Source organism: Salmo trutta, chromosome 22 (assembly GCF_901001165.1).
Source record: "Salmo trutta chromosome 22, fSalTru1.1, whole genome shotgun sequence".
NCBI classification, from domain to species: domain Eukaryota; kingdom Metazoa; phylum Chordata; class Actinopteri; order Salmoniformes; family Salmonidae; genus Salmo; species Salmo trutta.
The window spans coordinates 12,409,528-12,432,636 of NC_042978.1; the positions used below are offsets into that span (position 1 = coordinate 12,409,528).

Sequence of the window (23,109 nt, forward strand, 5' to 3'; positions counted from 1 at the left end):
CTTGGGTTACTTACAGTGGGATAGTGTTTAGGCCCAAGATGTTTCTAAACAGCTTCTACCCCCAAGTCATAAGACTCCTGAACATCTAATCAAATGGATACCCAGACCCCCCCTCTTTTACACCACTGCTACTCTCTGTTGTTATCATCACTTTAATAACCCTACCTACATGTACATATTACCTTGACTAACCGGTGCCCCCGCACATTGACTCTGTACTGGTACCCCCCTGTGTATAGTCTCGCTATTGTTATTTTACTGCTGCTCTTTAATTACTTTTTACTTTTATTTCTTATTCATTTATTACTTTTTTTAAACTGCATTGTTGGTTAGGTGCTCGTAAGTAAGCATTTCACTAAGGTCTACACCTGTTGTATTCAACATATGTGACCAATAAGATTTGATTTCATCATGGTAATTTCAGTGCCAATCTTAGGGTGTTGTCCTCATCTTTTCTTATCACTGTATCTTTCTCAGCCCAAACTTTGATACACATACGTCTTTTGCTTAAGGCTAATTCTATTTGACTTTAAACCTTATTAATAATGGAATTGGCTTGGCTAAGTTAACTTAATTTAACAAACATTTGAATCTATCCTTAGGAGTCATACAGTATCCAAAGAGTGTGAATGCTTGTCCTGTTAATTATTCAAGACGTTGGGCATGTTTTTCTGTTCTTATCACCTTCCAAAGGTTTTATAATTTACATGCAAAAGTTAGCCCTCTTAGGATTCAACAAGCATTACTGCTATGAAACCGTAGTGTACGTCACTATGCAGAGAACTTCAAAAGAGGTCCTGTGTGTATTTTTATGACAGTTGTTAAAAGAGCACACGGTTAATAACAGAGAATTCAGTATTATGCACTTTATTTTATAGACTGAGATAGGCCTAGATGTTTTGTGATAAGTTGTTTTGATGTTTGGGATTCACAGTATGACGTATTAACTCACATTCCAAGGAGCAATCAAATCAATGCGTATCATGACTCATAGGCAATATTAACATTCACTGCTATGGAAACACATTGAAAAACAAATCACGTATTTAAAGAGAATTTGCACTGTACTTAACTATATTATGAGCCTCACTGAAGTGACACAGATGTATGTAATAACTGTCCGTTCTGGTTCATTAACCACTTTTTCTTGGAGAAAAAGGCCCCCCAGTGAGAGAGAGGCCCACTATTCACTAGTGTACTTATTCCCTAGAATGCATTGTGAAAGTTTGTTGAACAGAGTAGCTCATTCTGAGCTATGTTGAGGTTCTTGTGGAATAATGATATTTTCTGCACTGGTAAAATAGGTATTTTCTTCAGCTGTATAAGTAAGATCTGAAAAAATGAGGGTAGAAAAGTGATGACAAGGTATCTCAACCCAACTCTCTGTTTGCCTCCCTCAGCTGCGGTCTTGCCACACCGGGTGAAGGCGTCCCAGAGCTTCTGTGTCAATGTCTCGGCTGTTGGCTGAGGTAATTAAGATTCAAAGCTGTGTTCCCTCCCACCACACCCCAACCACTTCCTTACCTTATCGCCCCAAGAGGTATGGCTGTGACGGTCATGGAATTTTGGAGGATGCTTATTTGTCAGCCAAATGACCAACTCACCAAAATAACCCAGCTAACATTTCCATGTGGGGCCTATATGGTTAATGGAGGGCTGTTTCACAGGCCCCATGAGGGAAACCCAACAGGGACAAACAAGGTTTTGTCCTCTGTATCCACATTTGCCCCACATGTGGTTGCCATGTTGGGCTTCATAAGTTGCCCTAGTGGTTTACCCAAATGGGTTACAGTGCATTCGGAAAGTATTCAGACCCCTTGACTTTTACATTTTTTTGTTATGTTATAGCCTTATTCTAAAATGGATGAAATTGCTTTTTCCCGTTATCAATCTATACACAATACCCCATAATGATAAAGCAAAAAAAGGAAATATCACATTTACATAGGTATTTAGACCCTTTACTCAGTACTTTGTTGAAGCACACTAGGCAGCGATTACAGCCTTGATTCTTCTTGGGTATGACTAGTGTTGCAAAGGGTCAGAAACTTTCTGGTAAATGTACAGAATTTTTCAGGACATTTTCCATGGGAAGTTAAGCCTGGGAATTTTGCTTAAATTAATTTAAAAAAGTAAGCTAATAACAGTGAACCTTTTTTGTGGGATACACATAAGGCAATTCTAGGTCTTGTGGCATATTTTGGTTAAACTATCCCCAATTGCATGCAAGGTGCATTCTTCCATCACATGTACAGCTGAGTCTCAAGATCTTGCACACTAATGAGATGCTATTGAGCCCACACTACTACACTGTCTGAGCCAAGGACTACATGCTTTCTGGTAAGTTTTGATTACAATACTGGGTGGGGTGAATATATTGTATATGACATACATTATTTTTTTTGTTATTTAGTAAATAGTAGCCAACAGCAAAGTATGTTTAAATCATTTATAACTTGTTAATTTCTGCTAGTTAGTTTTTCTTACCCTCACATCACACCCATTGGCTGTGCTGCTTATGCATTGAATCTGCTCCTCAAGGACATCATGGCACTGAAAACAATGGATACACTCTACAAGAGAGCCAAGGAAATGGTTAGGTATGTGAAGGGTCATCAAGTTAAAGCAGCAATCTACCTCACCAAGCAAAGTGAGAAGAAACAGAACACCACATTAAAGCTGCCCAGCAACACCCATTGGGGAGGTGTTGTCATGTTTGACAGTCTCCTGGAGGGGAAGGAGTCTCTCCAAGAAATGTCCATATCACAGTCTGCTGATATGGACAGCCCCATCAAGACGATCCTCCAAGATGATGTATTTTGGGAGAGTGTGGTAAGCAGCCTAAAACTCCTGAAACATATAGTAGTAGCCATTGCACAGATTTAGGGAGACAATGCCATCCTGTCTGATGTTCAGACTCTTCTTGCAGATTTAAGATAAGAAATCCGTTCTGCCCTGCCCCCTTCACTGTTGCTCCAAGCAGGGGAAACTGCAGTTCTGAAATACACAAAAGCGTGAAGACTTCTGCCTGAAGCCCATATACGCCACAGGGTACATGTTGGACCCCAAGTATGCTGGCAAGAGCATCCTGTCTGGTGCAGACATCAACAAGGCCTATGGTGTCATCAATACCGTGTCTCACTACCTTGGCCTGGATGAGCGCAAGGTTCTTGGCAGTCTGGCAAAGTACACTTCCAAGCAAGGGCTTTGGGATGGAAATGCAATATGGCAGTCGTGCCAACATATCTCATCAGCCACCTGGTGTACGGGGCTTTGTGGATCTGAGGCTCTCACCTGATGCCTCCATCATCTTCCAAATCACACCAACATCCTCCTCAGAGCGCAACTGGTCCTTGTTTTGGAACACACACACCAAAGCATGCAACAGGCTGACCGATATAAGGGTTGAAAAATTGGTGGCCATCTGGGCAAATTTGAGGCTTTTTCCACCTGACAACGAGTCATCTGCATCAAGGTTGGAAAGTGACAGTGAAGATGAGGCCCAGAGTCTGACGTTCAAGAGGTGGAAATTGAGGAGGTCCAGGGAGAAGACATGGAAGCCTGAGAGGAAGACCACCAAAGCCTTAGTTTCTAGACCATCATTTTACAGATGTATGTTGAAAACGTTTTTGGGAGATGCGATGAATCATTGGGGATCATTCAATATTCCCTTTCTTTTGTTGTTCAGTGAAATCATCCCATCTGAAGAGTCAACTCATTTAACAATTGCTTTTTTAAAATTTCTATTGGAAGGATTGAATCATTTGCAATGATGTCTACTTATGATAAGGTCAAGGTTTATGTTTCACTCTCCATATGATATGGTAAATATATCCAATGCAAAAAAACATCTACATTTTAAATGGTATTAATATTAATTTGCATATATTCCTGTTAATTCCCATATTCCCACAGAAAATTTCCACCTCTGAATATTCCCCAAAATGTGCAACCTTAGGTACGATGCTACAAGCTTGCACACCTATATTTGGGGAGTTCCTCCCATTCTTCTCTGCAGATCCTCTCAAGCTTAGTCAGGTTGGATGGGGAGCGTCGCTGCATAGCTATTTTCAGGTCTCTCCAGAGATGTTCGATCGGGTTCAGGTCTGGGCTCTTGCTGGGCCACTTAAGGATATTCAGAGACTTGTCCCGAAGCCACTCCTGTGTTGTCTTGGCTGTGGCTTAAGGTCGTTGTTCCGTTGGAAGGGGAACCTTCGCCCCAGTCTGAGGTCCTGAGCGCTCTGGAGCAGGTTTTCATCAATGATCCCTCTGTACTTTGCTCCGTTCATCTCTCCCTCGATCCTGACTAGTCTCCCATTTCCTGCCGCTGAAACAAATCCCCACTGCATGATGTTGCCACCACCATGCTTCACAGTAGGGATGGTACCAGGTTTCCTCCAGACGTGACGCTTGGCATTCAGGGCAAAGAGTTCGATCTTGGTTTCATTAGACCAGAGAATCTTGTTTCTCATGATCAGAGTCCTTTAGGTGCTTTTTGGAAAACTCCAAGCGGGCTGTCATGTGCCTTTTTATTGGTCACTGAGGAGTGGCTTCTGTCTGGCCACTCTACCATAAAGGCCTGATTGGTGGAGTGCTGCAGAGATGGTTGTCCTTGTGGAAGGTTCTCCCATCTCCACAGAGGAACTCTGGAGCTCTGTCAGAATGACCATCCGGTTATTGGTCACTTCCCTGACCAAGGCCCTTTTCCCCCGATTGCTTAGTTTGTCAATGCTGCGGTAATTTGTTTGGTACCCTTCTCGACCTCGATGACTTGGTTTTTGTTTTGACATGCACTGTCAACCGTGGGACCTTTTTCTATAGACCGGTGTGTGCCTTTCCAAATCATGTCCAATCAATTGAATTTAGCACAGGTGGACTCCATCCAAGTTGTAGAAACATCTCAAGGATGATCAATGGAAACGGGATGCAGCTGAGCTCAATTTCAAGTCTCATAGCAAATGGTCTGAATACTTACAGAAGTTTACATACACCTTAGCCTAATACATTTAAACTATTTTTTTCACAATTCCTGACATTTAATCCGAGTAAAAAGTCCCTGTTTAGGTCAGTTAGGATCACCACTTTATTTTAAGAATGTGAAATGTCAGAATAATAGTATAGAGAATGATTTATTTCAGCTTATATTTCTTTCATCACATTCCCAGTGGGTCAGAAGTTTACATACACTCAATTAGTATTTGGTAGCATTGCCTTTAAATTGTTTAACTTGGGTCAAACGTTTCGGGTAGCCTTCCACAAGCTTCCCACAATAAGTTGGGTGAATTTTGGCCCATTCCTCCTGACAGAGCTGGTGTAACTGAGTCAGGTTTGTAGGCCTCCTTGCTCAAGCACACTTTTTCAGTTCTGCCCACAAATTTTCTATGGGATTGAGGTCAGGGCTTTGTGATGGCCACTCCAATACCTTGACTTTGTTGTCCTTAAGCCATTTTGCCACAACTTTGGAAGTATGCTTGGGATCATTGTCCATTTGGAAGACCCATTTGCAACCAAGCTTTAATTTCCTGACTGATGTCTTGAGATGTTGCTTCAATATATCCACATAATTTTCCTGCCTCATGATGCTATCTATTTTGTATAGTGCACCAGTCCCTCCTGCAGTAAAGCACCCCCACAACATGATGCTGCCACCCCCGTGCTTCACGGTTGGGATGGTGTTCTTCAGCTTGCAAGACTCCCCCTTTTCCCTCCAAACATAATGATGGTCATTATGGCCAAACAGTTCTATTTCTGTTTCATCAGACCAGAGGACATTTCTCCAAAAAGTACAATCTTTGTCCCCATGTGCAGTTGCAAACCGTAGTCTGGCTTTTTTTATGGTGGTTTCGTAGCAGTGGCTTCTTCCTTGCTGAGCAGCCTTTCAGATTATGTTGATATAGGACTCGTTTTACTGTGGATATAGATACTTTTGTACCTGTTTCCTCCAGCATCTTCACAAGGTCCTTTGCTGTTGTTCTGGGATTGATTTGCACATTTCGCACCAGAGTACGTTCATCTCCAGGAGACAGAACGCGTCTCCTTCCTGAACAGTATGACGGCTGTGTGGTACCATGGTGTTTATACTTGCGTACTATTGTTTGTACAGATCAACGTGGTACCTTCAGGCATTTGGAAATTGCTCCCAATGATGAACCAGACTTGTGGAGGTCTACAATGTTTTTTCTGAGGTCTTGGCTGATTTCTTTTGATTTTCCCATGATGTCAAGCAAAGAGGCACTGAGTTTGAAGGTAGGCCTTGAAATACATCCACAGGTACACCTCCAATTGACTCAAATGATGTCAATTAGCCTATCAGAAGCTTCTAAAGCCATGACATCATTTTCTGGAATTTTCCAAGCTGTTTAAAGGCACAGTCAACTTAGTGTATGTAAACTTCTGACCCACTGGAATTGTGATACAGTGAATTATAAGTGAAATAATCTGTCTGTAAACAATTGTTGGAAAAATTACTTTTGTCATGCACCAAGTAGATGTCCTAACCGACTTGCCAAAACTATAGTTTGTTAACAAGACATTTGTGGAGTGGTTGAAAACGAGTTTTAATGACTCCAACCTAAGTGTATGTAAACTTCACACTTCAACTGTATGTAAATTGGGTATTTTTGTTTTTATTTTTAGTAAATGAACATACATTTATAAAAACCTGTTTTTGCTTTGTCATTGTGGGTATTGTGTGTAGATTGATGATTTTTTTTATATGTATTTAATCCATTTTAGAATAAGGCTGTAACGTAAAATAGTCAAGCAGTCTGAATACTTTCCGAATGCACTGTACATCTGGGTAAAGGATGGGTGTATAATGAGACCCATATGGGCAATAACTAGGCTGTGAATGTGATGTTCAATTGGGCTGCCCACCTGGGACAAACCTGTGTTTGTTCTCAGTCTCCATGCGGGCCCCCGATTCTGCTGCCCAAGCAAGCTTTCTTGCTGTTGCGGCTGGGGGTTCCGCTAGCAGAACGTTTCTACAACATCCGGTGATACAGTCTGGTTCGAATCCAGACTATCACAACCGGACGTGATTGGGAGTCCCATAGGGCGGCGTATAATTGACAATGCATCGTCCGAGCTTGGCTGGTATAGGCCATCATTGTAAATGAGAATTTGTTCTTAATTGACTTGCCTAGTTAAAAAAACATATCCATTGTTTTTGTCATAATTGCTGAAGTGCAGTAAATGTGGTTGGAGAACTGATGGACAGCAGTATTCAAACTTTATCTCAGATTCTTTAAGCCAATTTAAGTCAGGGCTTAGACAGGACCACTCACAAACACTCAACACCTCTTGGAAAGCCATTCTGGTGTGTCTTTGGCATTAAAATGTGTGTAATTGTAATCCAGATGAAAAAGGAAACTATCCCAGGGTTAGGTATTCAGAGGACTGAGGCCGGTTTCAAAATAAATATGAAAGGAGCAAAGCCCAGCTAAAAAGTTAGCGGACACCCGGCCTAAGTCTTCTGACTATATATATATATTTTTTAAATGTAATTTTAAATCAGCAGATGTGTAGACTCTGCCTTCAGAAAGTATTCATACCCCTTGACTTATTCCACATTTTGTGTTACAGCCTGAATTCAAAATTGATTCAATCGTTTTTTTTCTCAACCATATACACATAATACCCCATAATGACAAAGTGAAAAATGTATTGAAAATGGAATGCAGAAATATCTCATTTACATAAGTATTCTCACCCCTGAGTCAATACATGTTAGAATCACCTTTGGCAGCGATTACAGCTCTCAGTCTTTCTGGGTAAGTCTATAAGAGCTTTGTACACCTGGATTGTACAAAATGTGCACATTATTTTCCCTGTTCTTCAAGCTCTGTCAAGTTGTATGTTAATCCTTGCTAGACAGCCATTTTCAAGTCTTGCCATAGATTTCCAAGACAATTTAAGTCAAAACATTAACTAGGCAACTCCTGTGTATATTTGCCGTTGTGTTTTAGGTTACTGTGGTTTTGCCTGTGCTTAACTCTATTCTTTGTTTTTATCCTAAAAACACTCCCTAGTCCTTGCCGATGACAAGCATACAGTACCCATAACATGATGCAGCCACCACCATGCTTGAAAATATGAAGAGTGGTACTCAGTGATGTGTTTTGTTAGATTTGCCCCAACATAACTCTTTGTATTCAGGACATAAAGTTAATTTCTTTGCCACATTTATTTCAGTTTTTAATTTAGTGACTTATTTCAAACAGGATGCATGTTTTGGAATATTTTTTATTCTGTACAGGCTTCCTTCTTTTCACTCTTGTCATTTAGGTTAGTACCATGGAGTAACTACGATGTTGTTGATCCATTCTCAGTTTTCTCCCATCACAGCCATTAAACTCTAACTGTTTTAAAGTCACCATTGGCCTCATAGTGAAATCCCTGAGTAGTTTCCTTCCTCTCCATCAACTGTGTTAGGAAGGACGTCTATCTTTGTAGTGACTGAGTGTACTGATGCACCATCCAAAGTGTAATTAATCACTTCACCATGATGAAAGGGATATTCTTTGTCTGCTTTTTTTATGTTTACCCATCTACCAATAGGTGCCCTTTGCGAGGCATTGAAAAACCTCCCTGGTCTTTGTGGTTGAATCTGTTTGAAATTCACTGGTCAACTGAGGGACCTTACAGATAATTGAATGTGTTGGGTACAGAGATGAGGTAGTCATTTAAAAAGAATGTTAAACACTATTGCACACAGAGTGAGTCTATGCAACTTATTGGGCTCTATTTTAAGAAACCTATGTGTTGCCTTGGAATCAACTCCAATTCTAATGTTAGTCCGTTATAGTTTGTTAAATGGCTTACAGAAACGAAATAACAAAATGTAGACCTATCTTTGCTAAATACATGAACCCATTTGCAGTCCATATTGTTCTAAGTAATTGCATGGCTTCAGTAGCATTCACACTGATATACAGTAGGGTCTAGGCCTACTCTAAATTACATTATGGCTCAGCATGGACATGCCTGACATTGTCAATAAGCAAAATGAAATTAAACATTGATCAGGCCTGAAAGAGAATGAATAATTCTAATCAAATTCTAAACTAAACAAAACAACAACTTGTTTTAAATAGTCTGTCACACTTACAGGCACCATCATTTCTCCCTGTGGGCATATAATATTAAAACAATGCAGACTATTGAGGGTTTTATGCGCATCCAAACTTGACAAAGTAGCTGGACAAAGATCCAATATAAAGAGAAAGGGGGAATGTTCGCTCACCGTTACACTCTTCCCAAATTGGCCTATGTTTTATGAACATAATCGGAACCATCTCCAGAAGTTGCATTGCAAGCGCGCCAAGGACGTCGTCACTGTAATACCAGAAAGGTGAATCATTCTAATAAAGTGGGTTGGAATATCATTTTAAACAACAACAAATAAATAGTCAGAAAATTGCCAGGATAAAAAAGACAGTCATTGCTGTTGAACCAGTCTTCATTATTACCATGGCCTTTTTTGCCTTTACCTCCCTTATCTCACCTATTTGCTCACTTTGTATATAGACTTATTTTTCTACCATATTATTGACTGTATGTTTGTTTTACTCCATGTGTAACTCTGTGTTGTTATGTGTCAAACTGCTTTGCTTTATCTTGGCCAGGTCCCAATTGTAAATGAGAACTTGTTCTCAACTTGCCTACCTGGTTAAATAAAGGTGAAGTGAAATAAAATAAATAAATAAAGTATAGTAGGCCTAAGGGAGGGCTTGTGTTTTGAACGTATGAAACGGAAAACAAACAGTTGTTACAGGTTACAGAACTTGTAAATATGAGGTTCACTGGTATTCACCGAGGTTCTCATCTCTCGTTTCATGATGGGCATGTAGCCTACATCATGGAGGGGGTTTTACCCACAACCAAAACAGGACCTGCATGGCTAAATTAATGTGGGCCTGCCTACAATGCATAGATTTAAAGGGAATGCCGGCTCACTGTTTCACTCCTCTCAAACTTGATACTTTAGTAAAGCTTTGGTGATTTAAGATGTATTTGCAAGTGGTCTCAGTAGCCAAACCCTTTATCGGCTTCGCGATTTCATTGGGCAGACAAAAATACGAAGCATACAGGCACCAAAAGCACATTAGGCTACTCTTGTTCAATGTGCATATGGGCAGTGTGCGTCATGGCTGGATATGCTGCCTTTCCGCTGTCAAAAGTCATGCCATAACCAACTGCGTTACTGGTTGGTCTTAAATATCACTATCCAGCCCACTATCACCACTGCCTGAAATTATCACTTTGGATCATGTTTTTAGGAATGCACCTCAAATATTTCCACCCCACCTATCTGGGCGCAAGCGAGCTGATATAAGACAGGTAAATTGCTGGAAAATGCCAGTGTGACAGTATTTGCATGACGAAATTGCAAACTAACGTGCATTTGAAACTAGTGCCGCCGAAACGCCAGCCAAAAGTAGAGCCTATTATGTGACTTGTTAAGAACATTTTTACTTAGGCTTGCCATAACAAAGGGGTTGAATACTTATTGACTCAATAAATACATCTCAATAAATCTGTAAAAATGTCTAAAAACATAATTCCACTTTGACAATATGGGGTATTGTGAGTTTCTCAGTGACACAACATCTAAATGTAATCAATTTTAAATTCAGGCTGTAACACAACAAAATGTGGAATAAGTCATGGGTTGTGAATTCTTTCTGAAGGCAGTGTATATATATTTTTTAAACAGTTATGAGCAGTACTTAATTTGACCTCTGTTTTGGACTGTTTTGTTCCGGAACACATTTGTCAGGATATGGCATATCTCGTGGCATGAAAAATATTTTGCAATGTAGAAATCCTAACAAAAGCAATCACAGTTCATCCAACTTGACTCCTCTGTAATTCTCCTGGCTGCCTCCCTAAAAAAAGTAATGTGAAAATAGTTCCTGATATTCTAAGAATTTATTTGTGTTGCTCCTCATGGTTTGCGCAACACTGTAGCCTGTATAAACCAATGCGTGGCCATTGCAGTGGGGAGAGAGAGAAGCAAGCCTATATCTCTCACAGAACTAGAATGAGTAACTTTATTTGATCTCTCTCCCCCTCTTCATAATTTATTTTATTAAATTGAGATACATTTGCCAAAGTTTTAGAATTACTGCTGTCTATTCAAAAATAAATTACATCATTCAGAATACTACACCAGGAGTAGGCCTATAATTTAGCCACAGATGATCAATAGGCTATTTAAAAAAAAAAGTAATCTGTGGATTGTGTGTAGCCCAATCACAAGGCATGCTTACAGTTGGGAACGTGTGGCAAATCTGTCAGTGAACAGCATGCAGCCTAAACAGGCCTTTTCGTATTCTTTTAAATACAATCAAGGGAAAAGAGAGGTTGGAAAGCAAATGGATCCTGATTAAAAGAAAAGACTAATCTGTCTGTAGGCTACCAAGTTATCAACTTCTAAACAGGAGAGAGAAGCTTTTGGCACGAGTGCATCGGCCACCGCCTATGAGTGAGCTGCGCATTATTGGGTGAGTCAGTGAAACTGGAAAGTGTTTTTTTTTTTTTTTTTTTTAAACAAAAAACATTTGGACTAACTACCTCCTCATTGTACAATATGTGTGTCTTCACACATGTAGGCCTAGGCTATTGATGGAATCAAGGCAAGGTTGTTTTTATTGATGTCAGATTTTCAGTTTGTCAATGCATTCAGAAAATATTCAGACCCTTTGACTTTTTACACATTTTGTTACATTACAGCCTTATTTTAAAATGGATTAAATAAAATCCTAATCAGTCTACACAGTCAATAATACTCAATGACAAAGTGAAAACTGTTTTAAAAAAAACCCCAAACAAATGCCTTATTTACATAAGTATTCAGACCCGTTGTTATGAGACTCGAAATTGAGCTCCGGTGCATCCTGTTTCCGTTGATCATCCTTGAGATGTTTCTACAACTTCATTGGGAGTCCACCTGTAGGAAATTCAATTGATTGGACACAATTTGGAAAGGCACACACCTGTCTATATAAGGTACCACAGTTGACATTGCATGTCAGAGCAAAAACCAAGCCATGAGGTCAAAGGAATTGTCCGTAGAGCTCCGAGACAGGATTGTGTCGAGGCACAGATCTGGGGAAGGGTTCCAAAAAATGTCTGCAGCATTGAAGGTCCCCAAGAACACAGTGGCCTCCATCATTCTTAAAACTTCTTATGGCTTGAATCCCGTTAGCGGGATCGATATGACGACAGCCAGTGAAAGTGCAGGACTCAATGTTACAAAATACATGTATGTTTGATAAAGTTCATATTTATATCCATAAACCCCATTTTACATTGGCGCGTGATGTTCAGAAAATGTATTCCCACATCAGTTTACAAAAATATTCATCATAAATGTTGATAAAATTTACAACAGTTATTGAAAGAATTATAGATATACTACTCCTTAATGTAACTGCTGTGTCAGATTTTAAAATAACTTTTCGGCTAAAGCACATTTGTCAATATTCTGAGTACGGAGCTCAACCATCAAAGCAAGCTATACAGATACCAGCAAAGTTCTGGAGTCAACTAAACTCAGAATTAGTATTATAAATATTCCCTTACCTTTGCTGATCTTGGTCGGAATGCACTACCAGGACTCCTACATCCACAAGAAATGTTCTTTTTGTTCGAAATACTCCATATTTATGTCCAAATACCTCCGTTTTGTTCGTGCGTACAGATCACTATCCAAAGGCATAACACGTGAGCGTAAAATAAGAGACAAAGTCAAATAGTTCCATTACCGTTCATAGAAACATGTCAAACGATGTTTACAATCAATCCTTAGGGTCTTTTTAACATAAAACGTCGATAATATTCCAACCGGACAATAGCGTATTCATTACAGAAGAAAAAGAATGAGCGGCATGCCAAATGTGCCCGCGCAGTAAACAACTCACTGGTTCCAGGCAGTCCACTGATAGACTGAGCTCCTATTCTCTGCCCAGTAACAGGAGACGCATGAAACAAGTTTCTAAAGGCTTTTGACAGCCAATGGAAGCCTTAGGAAGTGCAAAATGACCCCACAGACACTGTAGTTTGAACAGGGATTAGATAGAAGAACTACAAATCACTTCCTGGTTGGATTTCTTCTCGGGTTTTTGCCTGCCATATGACTAATAATATGCATATCTTAGTTTCTGGGAGTGAGTAGGAGGCTGTTTACTCTGGGCACATCAGTCATCCAAGCGACTCAATACTGCCACCATCCATAAGAAGTTAAATGGAAAAAGTTTGGAACCACCAACCCTTTTCCTAGAGCTGGTCGCCCACCCAAACTGAGCAATCGGGGGAGAAGGGCCTTGGTCAGGGAGGTGACCAAGAACCCGAAGGTCACTCTGACAGGGCTTCAAAGTTACTCTGTGGAGATGGGAGAACTTTCCAGAAGGACAACCATCTCTGCAGCACTCCACCAATCAGGCCTTTATGGTAGTGGCCAAATGGAAGCCACTCTTCAGTAAAAGGCACTTGACAGCCCCCTTGGAGTTTGCTAAAGAACTCCCAGACAATGAGAAACAAGATTCTCTGGTCTGATGAAACCAATATTGAACTCTTTGGCCTGAATGCCAAGCATCACATCTGGAGGAAACCTGGCACCATCGCTACGGTGAAGCATGGTGGTGGCAGCATCATGCTGTGGGGATGTTTTTCAGCAGCAAGGACTGGAAGACTAGTCAGAATCGAGGGAAAGAAGAACAAAGTACAAAGAGGTCCTTAATGAAAACCTGGTCCAGAGTGCTCAGGACCTCAGACTGGGGCGACGGTTCACCTTCCAACAGGAAAACGACCCTAAGCGCACAGCCAAGATAATGCAGGAATGGCTTCGGGAATAGTCTTTGAATATCCTTGAGTGACCCAGCCAGAGCCCGGACGAACCCGATCGAACATCTCTGGAGAGACTTGAAAATAGCCGTGCAGCGGCGCTCCCCATCCAACCTGACGGAGAAGATCTGCAGAGAAGAATGGGAGAAACTCCCCAAATACAGGTGTGCCAAGTGTCGCAACGTTGGCTGTCATTAAATATCAAGGCTGTTATATTATCAAATCAATTCTCTGTGTAATTATTCTGTGATTTAAACAAATCACGGAATAGTAATTAACTAGGAAGTCGGGGCACCACGGGAAAATGTTTAAAGAGTTACTATTTCCAGAATTTAACTCTCTTCAGATATTTTCATATCTTATCGATTACAGTCACTTATTAATGTCGGAAACCCTTGGATATCGGCACGAACCCTAGCATAAATTGGCTTAACTAACTAAATAATCACACACAGAATTATATAAACACACACAATAGGTCATACATTGGTTACTAACATGATAGAAAGAAAAGTCCCTAGTGGATGAAACCGATATGACGGCTTGGTAGACAAAGGAAAGTGGTGGGGACAGCTCAAGAGCAGGAAAGGCAGAGTGGACACGTACATACAGTTGATAACCACGCTCATGGAAATGCTAACCCTTTTGCACATGAACAGCCATTCATTCAAAAATAAATTGCATTTTACATATTTACGAGTGTATGCCTTTGTCCCTCTCTGTGATCACCGGTCCGTCTTCTGGATAGTCAGTCGACAGAAAGTCTCTGGTTCGTCCACCAGTGATCAAAGTCTTTCGTAGTCGTAGCTTGTTATAATGAATACGTCAGGCGTACTAATGGTCGTTCGATAGTGAAATGTTCTTTAGAATGGATCTTTCAGAGTACCGTTTGATCGGTCGCGTTTACCAGACTAAAGTACTCCAACAGCTGCAGACTGAATGCGTAGTCTTCTTCTTAACCATTTGTAACATATGGACTGCTTCCCTACGTCCTCTGGTCTGTATTTAAATTGCCAACCTTTTCAACATGTCACTACCGCTCCATGCTCTCTGGTCTCAATGGTTGATTATTCAGGTCATAGCTAGAACCACTTCACACACACCGGCAGCAACCCGGCATGTTTTGGTCTAATCTACGTTTCGCCGAAAGTGGGTTTTATACTAGAGTAGAGAAGGGGCTTCCATGACGCCGATGTAAATGTCTGTGCTCACGGGGGCGTGGCCACTGAATGACCATAAGTTACTAAGAAAAACATTTCTCATTTAGAAGACAAAAAATCACATTATCTTTCCAAAAGTATTCTTATAGTTAATATAGTTAATACAACATTCAGATGCAAACCCCATAATTGAGAAGTGTATACAAACAAAGATACAGTAATGTGGGTCTCCTGTCTTTCACGAGGTCACCAAATGAAACATTCGGCAAGGTCATTCCTTGATTTCCCACCGACCATTCGAACTGTCCGGAAATACAGAAATACTGTTTCATCATTCAACCTTTTTTGATGTTAAAGGTTGGCCAAGTCTCTCTCTGTGTCCCACAGTCCAGACATTCCAATCCCAATACTACAGACCCAGAAGCAGCGTATTTAGGACCATCATAAAACTGTGGTGAGAGAGAGAAAGGGGGAGCGCTATGATCTTCCCCTCAGGGGCACGTCATGGCACAAGCTTGTAGCATCATACCCAAGAAGATTCGAGGCTGTAATCGCTGCCAGAGGTGTTTCAACAAAGTACTGAGTAAGGGTCTAAATACTATACAAATGTGATATTTTTGTTTTTGCATTGTTATTATGGGGTATTGTGTGTAGATTGATGAGGGAAAAAACTATTGAATCCATTTTAGAATAAGGCTGTAACATCACGAAATGTGGAAAAAGTTAAGGGGTCTGAACATGCACTGTTGCCTGTCATTTCAATAATTTGTGAGATAATAAAAAAAGGTGTAGAATTGCATGAAATGTATTTATAAAGGCCACACTTTTCCCGGACCCTAGGCTACAATTTATTTTCCCCATGTGTACAACTTCTGCAAGCACCTCTCTCTACTCTACTGCTCTATGTCAGCACACAAAAGCGAAGATAATGCATGCAATGCTTTATTATAAAAACATTTTTATGAGTTCTCGTACCTCAGAGCCCCCCCAGGTCACCCCCCTCTCAGGCTCACTTTTGGTTCCGGCACCTTCCAGTTTATAAATTAAGCACAGGTTATGATGGTTATTTTATTTTCATGACAATCTTCACCCATAACCTTCGGTTACACGGTTATATGGTAATTGTGCCAGCCCTACTGAGAGGCTCCTTGTGCGATAAACTTGGGCCATAATCACAAGGAATAAGTCTCAGACTATTCTACTGCTTGCTCTTTATAGCGTCACTGGATGCAATTTGTCCATGTATTAATGCTTTACTATCTCTGTCAAATGTCTTGCTTAAGTATGTGTGTGATTGTGGGTAGACTTGAAAGGCCCTTCCGTCATAGTCTTAGGCTTTCCTCATTCTTGACATTGGGCTCTGCTCTGCTGTCCCAAAGCATGCTCACACATAGCGCTCTGAACCTCTGGGGTCCAGGGTGAAGTGATTTTACCAGACTCAAAGGCTGTTATGTCAACTTTGAGGTGTCGGAGGATTGTGTTCTGTACCGGAATATTTTCAGCTCCATGTTCTATCGAGGAAAATGTAATTATTCTGTTCTTGCTAGCATAATTAAATGGGGAAAAGTTATTTATTTCAGATTGGGAGAGGATGAGAGCTGTGAATTAATGTGTTGAATTCTCGTAAATAATGGTGATTTCACATTTAACACTGATGTGCCCTCCTCTTGACGCCACAGCTCATGTTCTCATTATCAGTCGTGTTTTTCATTCCTACTTATAAAATCAATTATTTTGATTGTGATATTTAGTTAAGAGGCCTCCTGCTGATTTCCCCAGAAAGTGGAGCTGTAAGAGTGAGGGAGACACACACACACACACACACACACACACACACAACATCAAAACACTATTTTCCCTAACCCATTAACCTAACACTAACTCCTAAACAACCCCTAATTCTAACCCTGAGCCTTTTTTCCTTGTGGGGCTGGCGAAATGTCTCTCTTATGGTCCCCACAAGGATAGTAAAACCAACAACACACACACACATACACACACAATGGTACTGAGACAAACAAACCCACTGATTGAACAGAACTCTCTTTGTACATTTAGTCAAGAGGCCTCCTGCTGATTTCCCCAGGAGGGGGAGCTGTAAGAGAGAGCGAGACACACACACACACACACACACCATCAAAATCCTATTTCCCAAATTAAGGCTGTGGAGGTCATGAAATTTTGTCAGCTGGTGATTGTCAAGCAAATAACTGCCCGTCTCACGGTAGTTGACCATTAATTAACATGAACACATTTAGCATCTCTAGGTTTCCACACATATCCTACAAGCCACTGATTTAGACCTTTGGAACATCTACATTTTAAAAAGTCTCAATCCATGTAATATAAATCCATTATTTATTTTAGACCGGTCTAAAGAAACATGATATAGTCTATTTCAGAAGAACAGAAAAGCATACTCTGAGTTGTCCTTATGTTAGGCCCTGATCTGGCTATGCCATATGGCTGTGGGCTACACTAGGTCATTTAGCAGACAAATTTGCTTAGAATTCTGTGGCATTATTTATAGTAGGAAGAATACAATTGAACATAGCTGACTAAAATATAATGGATATTTTCTCCAAACGATTTGAGGGAGTGCGCACATGCGGATATTCTGTGTTGAGCAGTTAACAAAGAAGCAGGTCCTCTTGTATCCTTAATTTAGAGTTATTTATGCAACATTAGTTGCCATCAAACGTTGGGCTATATGTTTAGATTTTTTATACATTCTAAGACTGCATTATGCGACTCTAATGATGATTTGAAAAAAGTTGCATAACAGGCATGAGCTCTGCTTTGTTTTTTTGCGCAGGCTACACACTTCATCAGTCTCTTATTTACAATTTGACAAACTTGATAACTTGATAATGCCTCGAATTTCCCGGTGGCATCCCCTTTGTGTGGCCGTAATGCCTCTAAAAAAATCCATACTTTTTGCAGCCAGTGGCCGTTGTGCCCTTGGGCTGAATAGAATAATGATAATTCCCTTCTCCCAGAAGTACCTCTCACTCACATGGCTCTCTCAGATATCTCATTTCTTATTAGCCAATGCCAGTCACGTGATTGGGTCCTTCTCACAAGCTGCAAGTGAACACCGACACATCGGGGATGCAACTGCGCATCCTTATCCAATTCCAAGGTGCATATTGAAGATGTTGAAAAAAAACTGTCCACATTTACTTTTCATCAGTCAACAGGATGAGTAGAACAAACGTACAGCAAAAGCACTAGCCTATGTCAATCTACTATGCCCCATATTACAAAAGTAAACCTATTCTGAGCAAGAAATAAATATCCTAATATAGTCTGGGACAGTTGTGGGATGCAATAGATCATAAATTAATACAACCACTAGCATCAAAAACGATTTTAAAAGCGATAAGGCTGACGCAATCGATCAGAATGTTTGTCTTAAATTATCTTACCCAAACGTGAAACTCGTGCTGCGTATGTATGCCATTGTAAAGCGAATTGATGTGCTGAGTTTTAAGAAGTTATTTGGCCACTTTAGTTGTGATACAAACCTTATCAAAACAAATAGGCCTATGGGCTCGGCTACATGAGGTGTGTGACTATGATTGGAAAAGTTGCAAAAAAGGCGTGTTGTTTATTGCCTTACTGTACATAAGCTGGGCATCATTCACAAGTGATAGGCTAATATTGCCACCCATCAGACTATACTTGATTTAATATTGTCTTTACATATACTAAATCATATAGTACCAGTCAAAAGTTTGGACACACCTACTCATTCCAGGGTTTTTCTTTATTTTTACTATGTTCTACATTGTAGAATAATGGTGAACACATCAAAACTATGAAAACACATGGAATCATGTACTAACCAAAAAAGTGTTAAACAAATCAAAATATAGGTGTGCCTTGTTAATTTTTAACTTAATGCATTTGAGCCAACCAGTTGTGTTGGTATACAAGGGGGGTATACAGATGATAAGATTAAACTAAAATTGTATTGGTCACATACACATATTGAGCAGGTGTTATTGTGGGTGTAGTGAAATGCTTATGTTCCTAGCTCCAACAGTGTAGTAGTAGCTAACAATTCACAACAATACATAGAAATCTAAAAGTAAAATTATGGAATTAAGAAATATATAAATATTAGCATGAGCAATTTCGGAGTGGCATAGACTTAAATACAGTAGAATAGAATTCAGTATATACATATGAAATGAGTAAAGCAGTATGTAAACATTAAAGTGGCCAGTTATTCCATGTCTATGTATATAGGGCAGCAGCCTTTAAGGTTCAGGGTTGAGGAACTGGCTAGTGATGGGTATTTACAGTTGCAAGAAAAAGTATGTGAACCCTTTGGAATTACCTGGATTTCTGCATAAATTGGTCAAAGAATGTGATCTGATCGTCCTCTAAGTCACAACAATAGACAAACACAGTGTGCTTAAACTAATAACACACAAATTATTGTATTTTTCTTGTCTATATTGAATACATCATTTAAACATTCACAGTGTAGGTTGGAAAAAGTATGTGAACCCCTAGGCTAATGACTTCTCCAAAGATAGTCAGGAGTCAGCTAACCTGGAGTCTAATCAATGAGACGAGATTGGAGATGTTGGTTAGAGCTGCCCTGCAATATAAAAAACACTCACAAAATGTGTTTGCTATTCACATGAAGCATTGCCTGATGTGAACCATGCCTTGAACAAAAGAGATCTCAGAAGACCAAATATTAAGAATTGTTGCCTTGCGTAAAGCTGGAAAGGGTTACAAATGTATATCTAAAAGCCTTGATGTTCATCAGGTGACGGTAAGACAAATTGTCTATGAATGGAGAAAGTTCAGCTCTGTTGCTACTCTCCCTAGGAGTGGCCGTTCTGCAAAGATGATTGCAAGAGCACGGTGCTGAATGCTCAATGAGGTTAAGAATCCTAGAGTGTCAGCTAAAGACTTACAGACATTTCTGGAAAATGCTAACATCTCTGTTGACGAGTCTACGATACGTAAAACACTAAACAAGAATGGTGTTCATGGGAGGACACCACGGAAGCAGCCACTGCTGTCCAAAAAAACATTTGCTGTACGTCTGAAGTTTGCAAAAGAGCACCTGGATGTTCCACAGTGCTACTGGCAAAATATTCTGTGGACAGATTACACTAAAGTTGTGTTGTTTGGAAGGAACACACAACACTATGTGTGGATGAAAAAAAGGCACAGCACAGCACAGCACACCAACATCAAAACCTCATCCCAACTGTAAAGTATGGTGGAGGGAGCATCATGGTTTGGGGCTGCTTTGCTGCCTCAGAGCCTGGACAGCTTGCTATCATCGACGGAAAAATGAATACCCATGTTTATCAACACATTTTGCTGGAGAATGTAAGGCTATCTGTCTGCCAATTGAAGCTCAACAGAAGTTGGGTGATGCAACAAGACAACGACCCAAAACATAGTAGTAAACAACAGAATGGCTTCAACAGTAGACTGGTTGGCTCAATACGCCTTCTGGAGTGGCCCAGTCAGAGTCGTGACCTCAACTCGATTGAGATGCTGTGGCATGACCTGGAGCGGTTCACACCAGACATCTCAAGAATATTTCTGAACTGAAACAGTTTTGTAAAGAGGAATGGTCCAAAATTCCTCCTGACCGTTGTGCTGGTCTGATCCGCAACTACAGAAAATGTTTGGTTGAGGTTATTACTGTCAAAAGAGGGTCAACCAGTTATTAAATCCAAGGGTTTACACACTTTTCCCACCCTACACTGTGGATGTTTACATGGTGTGTTCAATAAAGACATGAAAACATATAATTGTTTGTGTTATTAGATTAAGCAGACTGTTTGTCTATTGTTGTGACTTAGATGAAGAAGAGATCAACATTTATGACCAATTTATGCAGAAATCCAGGTAATTTCAAAGGGTTCACATACTTTTTCTTGCCACTGTACCAGTCTGATGGCCTTGATAGAAACTGTTTTTCAGTCTCTCGGTCCCAGCTTTGATGCACCTGTACTGACCTCACCTTCTGGATGATAGTGGGGTGAACAGGCCGTGGCTCATGTCCTTGATGACACAAAGTTCCTTAGGAGCTGAAGCAGAGCTCACATGTCTGTCGACCTCATCTTGCTAATAGCCCTAATTGGTAAAAGACCAAGTTCATATTATGGCAGGAACTGCTCAATTAATCAAAGAGAAGCAACAGTCCATCATTATTTTAAGACATGAAGGGCAGTCAATCCGGAAAATGTCAAGAACTTTGAAAGTTTCTTAAAGTGCAGTCGCAAAAACCATCAAACGCTATGATGAAACTGGCTCTCATGAGGACCACCACAGGAAAGGAAGACCCAGAGTTACCTCTGCTGCAGAGGATACTGTAAGTACATTAGAGTTAACTGCACCTCAGATTACAGCCCAAATAAATGCTTCACAGAGTTCAAGTAACAGACACATCTCAACATCAACTGTTCAGAGGAGACTGAGTGAATCAGGCCTTCATGTTCGAATTGCTGCAAAGAAACCACTACTAAAGGACACCAATAAGAAGAGAATTGCTTGGCCCAAGAAACACCAGCAATTGACATTAGACCGGTGGAAATCTGTCCTTTGGTCTGTTGAGTCCAAATGTGATATTTTTGCTTCCAAGCACCATGTCTTTGTGAGATGCAGAGTAGGTGAACGGATGATCTCTGCATGTGTGGTTCCCACCGTGAAGCATGGAGGACGAGGTGTGATGGTGTGGGTGTGCTTTGCTGCTGACACTGTCTGTGATTTATTTAGAATTCAAGGCACACTTAACCAGCATGGCAACCACAGCATTCTGCAGCGATACGCCGTCAGTCCCACTAAAAGCAAACTAGGTCAATCATTTGTTTTTCAACAGGACAATGACCCAAAACACACCTCCAGGCTGTGTAAGGGCTATTTGACCAAGAAGGAGAGTGATGGAGTGCTGCATCAGATGAACTGGCCTCCACAATCACCCGACCACAACCCAATAGAGATGAGTTGGACCGCAGAGTGAAGGAAAAGCAGCCAACAAGTGCACAGCATATGTGGGAACTCATTCAAGACTGTTGGAAAAGCATTCCTTGTGAAGTTGGTTGAGAGAATGCCAAGTGTGTGCAACGCTGTCAAGGCAAAGGGTGGTTATTTTTATTTGTTTAACACTTTTGGTTACTACAGGATTCCATATCTGTTGTTTCAGAGTTTTGATGTCTTCGCTATTATTCTACAATTTAGAAAATAGTAAAAATAATGAAAAACCCTTGGATGAGTAGGTGTGTCCAAACTTTTGACTGGTACTGTATGTGTGTGGAATGTTTTATTTATTTAGAATGGACCATTATCATGCACCTCGAAACGGGTGGAAAAAATACATGTTGTCTATGCAGTTAAATAGTGAATGGAGGACACTATTCCCGTGGTTCATTTTCATGCCAGCCAGGTAGGCTATTCTCTTGTTGTAAAGAGAATCAATGTGCTTAATATTAGGAAAGTTGAGAAATAAATATAGTAGGCCTAGCCTAATAGCAACCGTCACTATAGAAAAGAACATGAGCTCTTGGGCTCTCATGAAGTGTTTGATTACATTTTTGATTACATTTGCATTGATGTCAGAGTGAATAGAGAACAATACAGTGCTGAGTACCAGGCAGTTAGTGAGTTTGGTAGGCTACTAATGACCATCAGCAGCATCAGAGCTCGGAGATGCCTAATTACTGTGACTAAACGGTCACATGGAATTTGACTGCTGTCATGACTCCTGACCACCGGTGTGGCGGTAATGCGGTCAACGTAACAGACCTAACCCTTAACCCTAATCATAACTAATAATCCTAAAATCGCTTTTTTCCAAAAACAAACACATACATACATACATACATACATACATACATACATACATACATACATACATACATACATACATACATACATACATACACAATGGTCCTGAGACAAACAAACCCACTGATTGAACAGAACTCTCTTTGTACATTTAGTCAAGAGGCCTCCTGCTGATTTCCCCCGGAGGTGGAGCTGTAAGAGGGCACACACACACACACACACACACTTAAAATAGCTATATGAGGATTTATGTAAATTTTTCCATTAAATCCAT

At 40.4% G+C, this 23,109-nt stretch overlaps 1 protein-coding gene across 2 annotated transcripts in view; it reads left to right on the forward strand.

The window, feature by feature from the left end:
- Positions 1-23,109, forward strand: part of LOC115158102 (cAMP-specific 3',5'-cyclic phosphodiesterase 4D) — a 166,665-nt gene that overhangs the window by 10,458 nt on the left and 133,098 nt on the right. For both annotated transcript variants that reach the window (XM_029706637.1, XM_029706638.1), the window contains exon 5: positions 1,401-1,469. In XM_029706637.1, coding sequence (XP_029562497.1) covers positions 1,449-1,469 — 21 coding nt within the window. In that variant the 5' untranslated portion in view covers positions 1,401-1,448. The remainder of the gene's footprint in view (positions 1-1,400; positions 1,470-23,109) is intronic.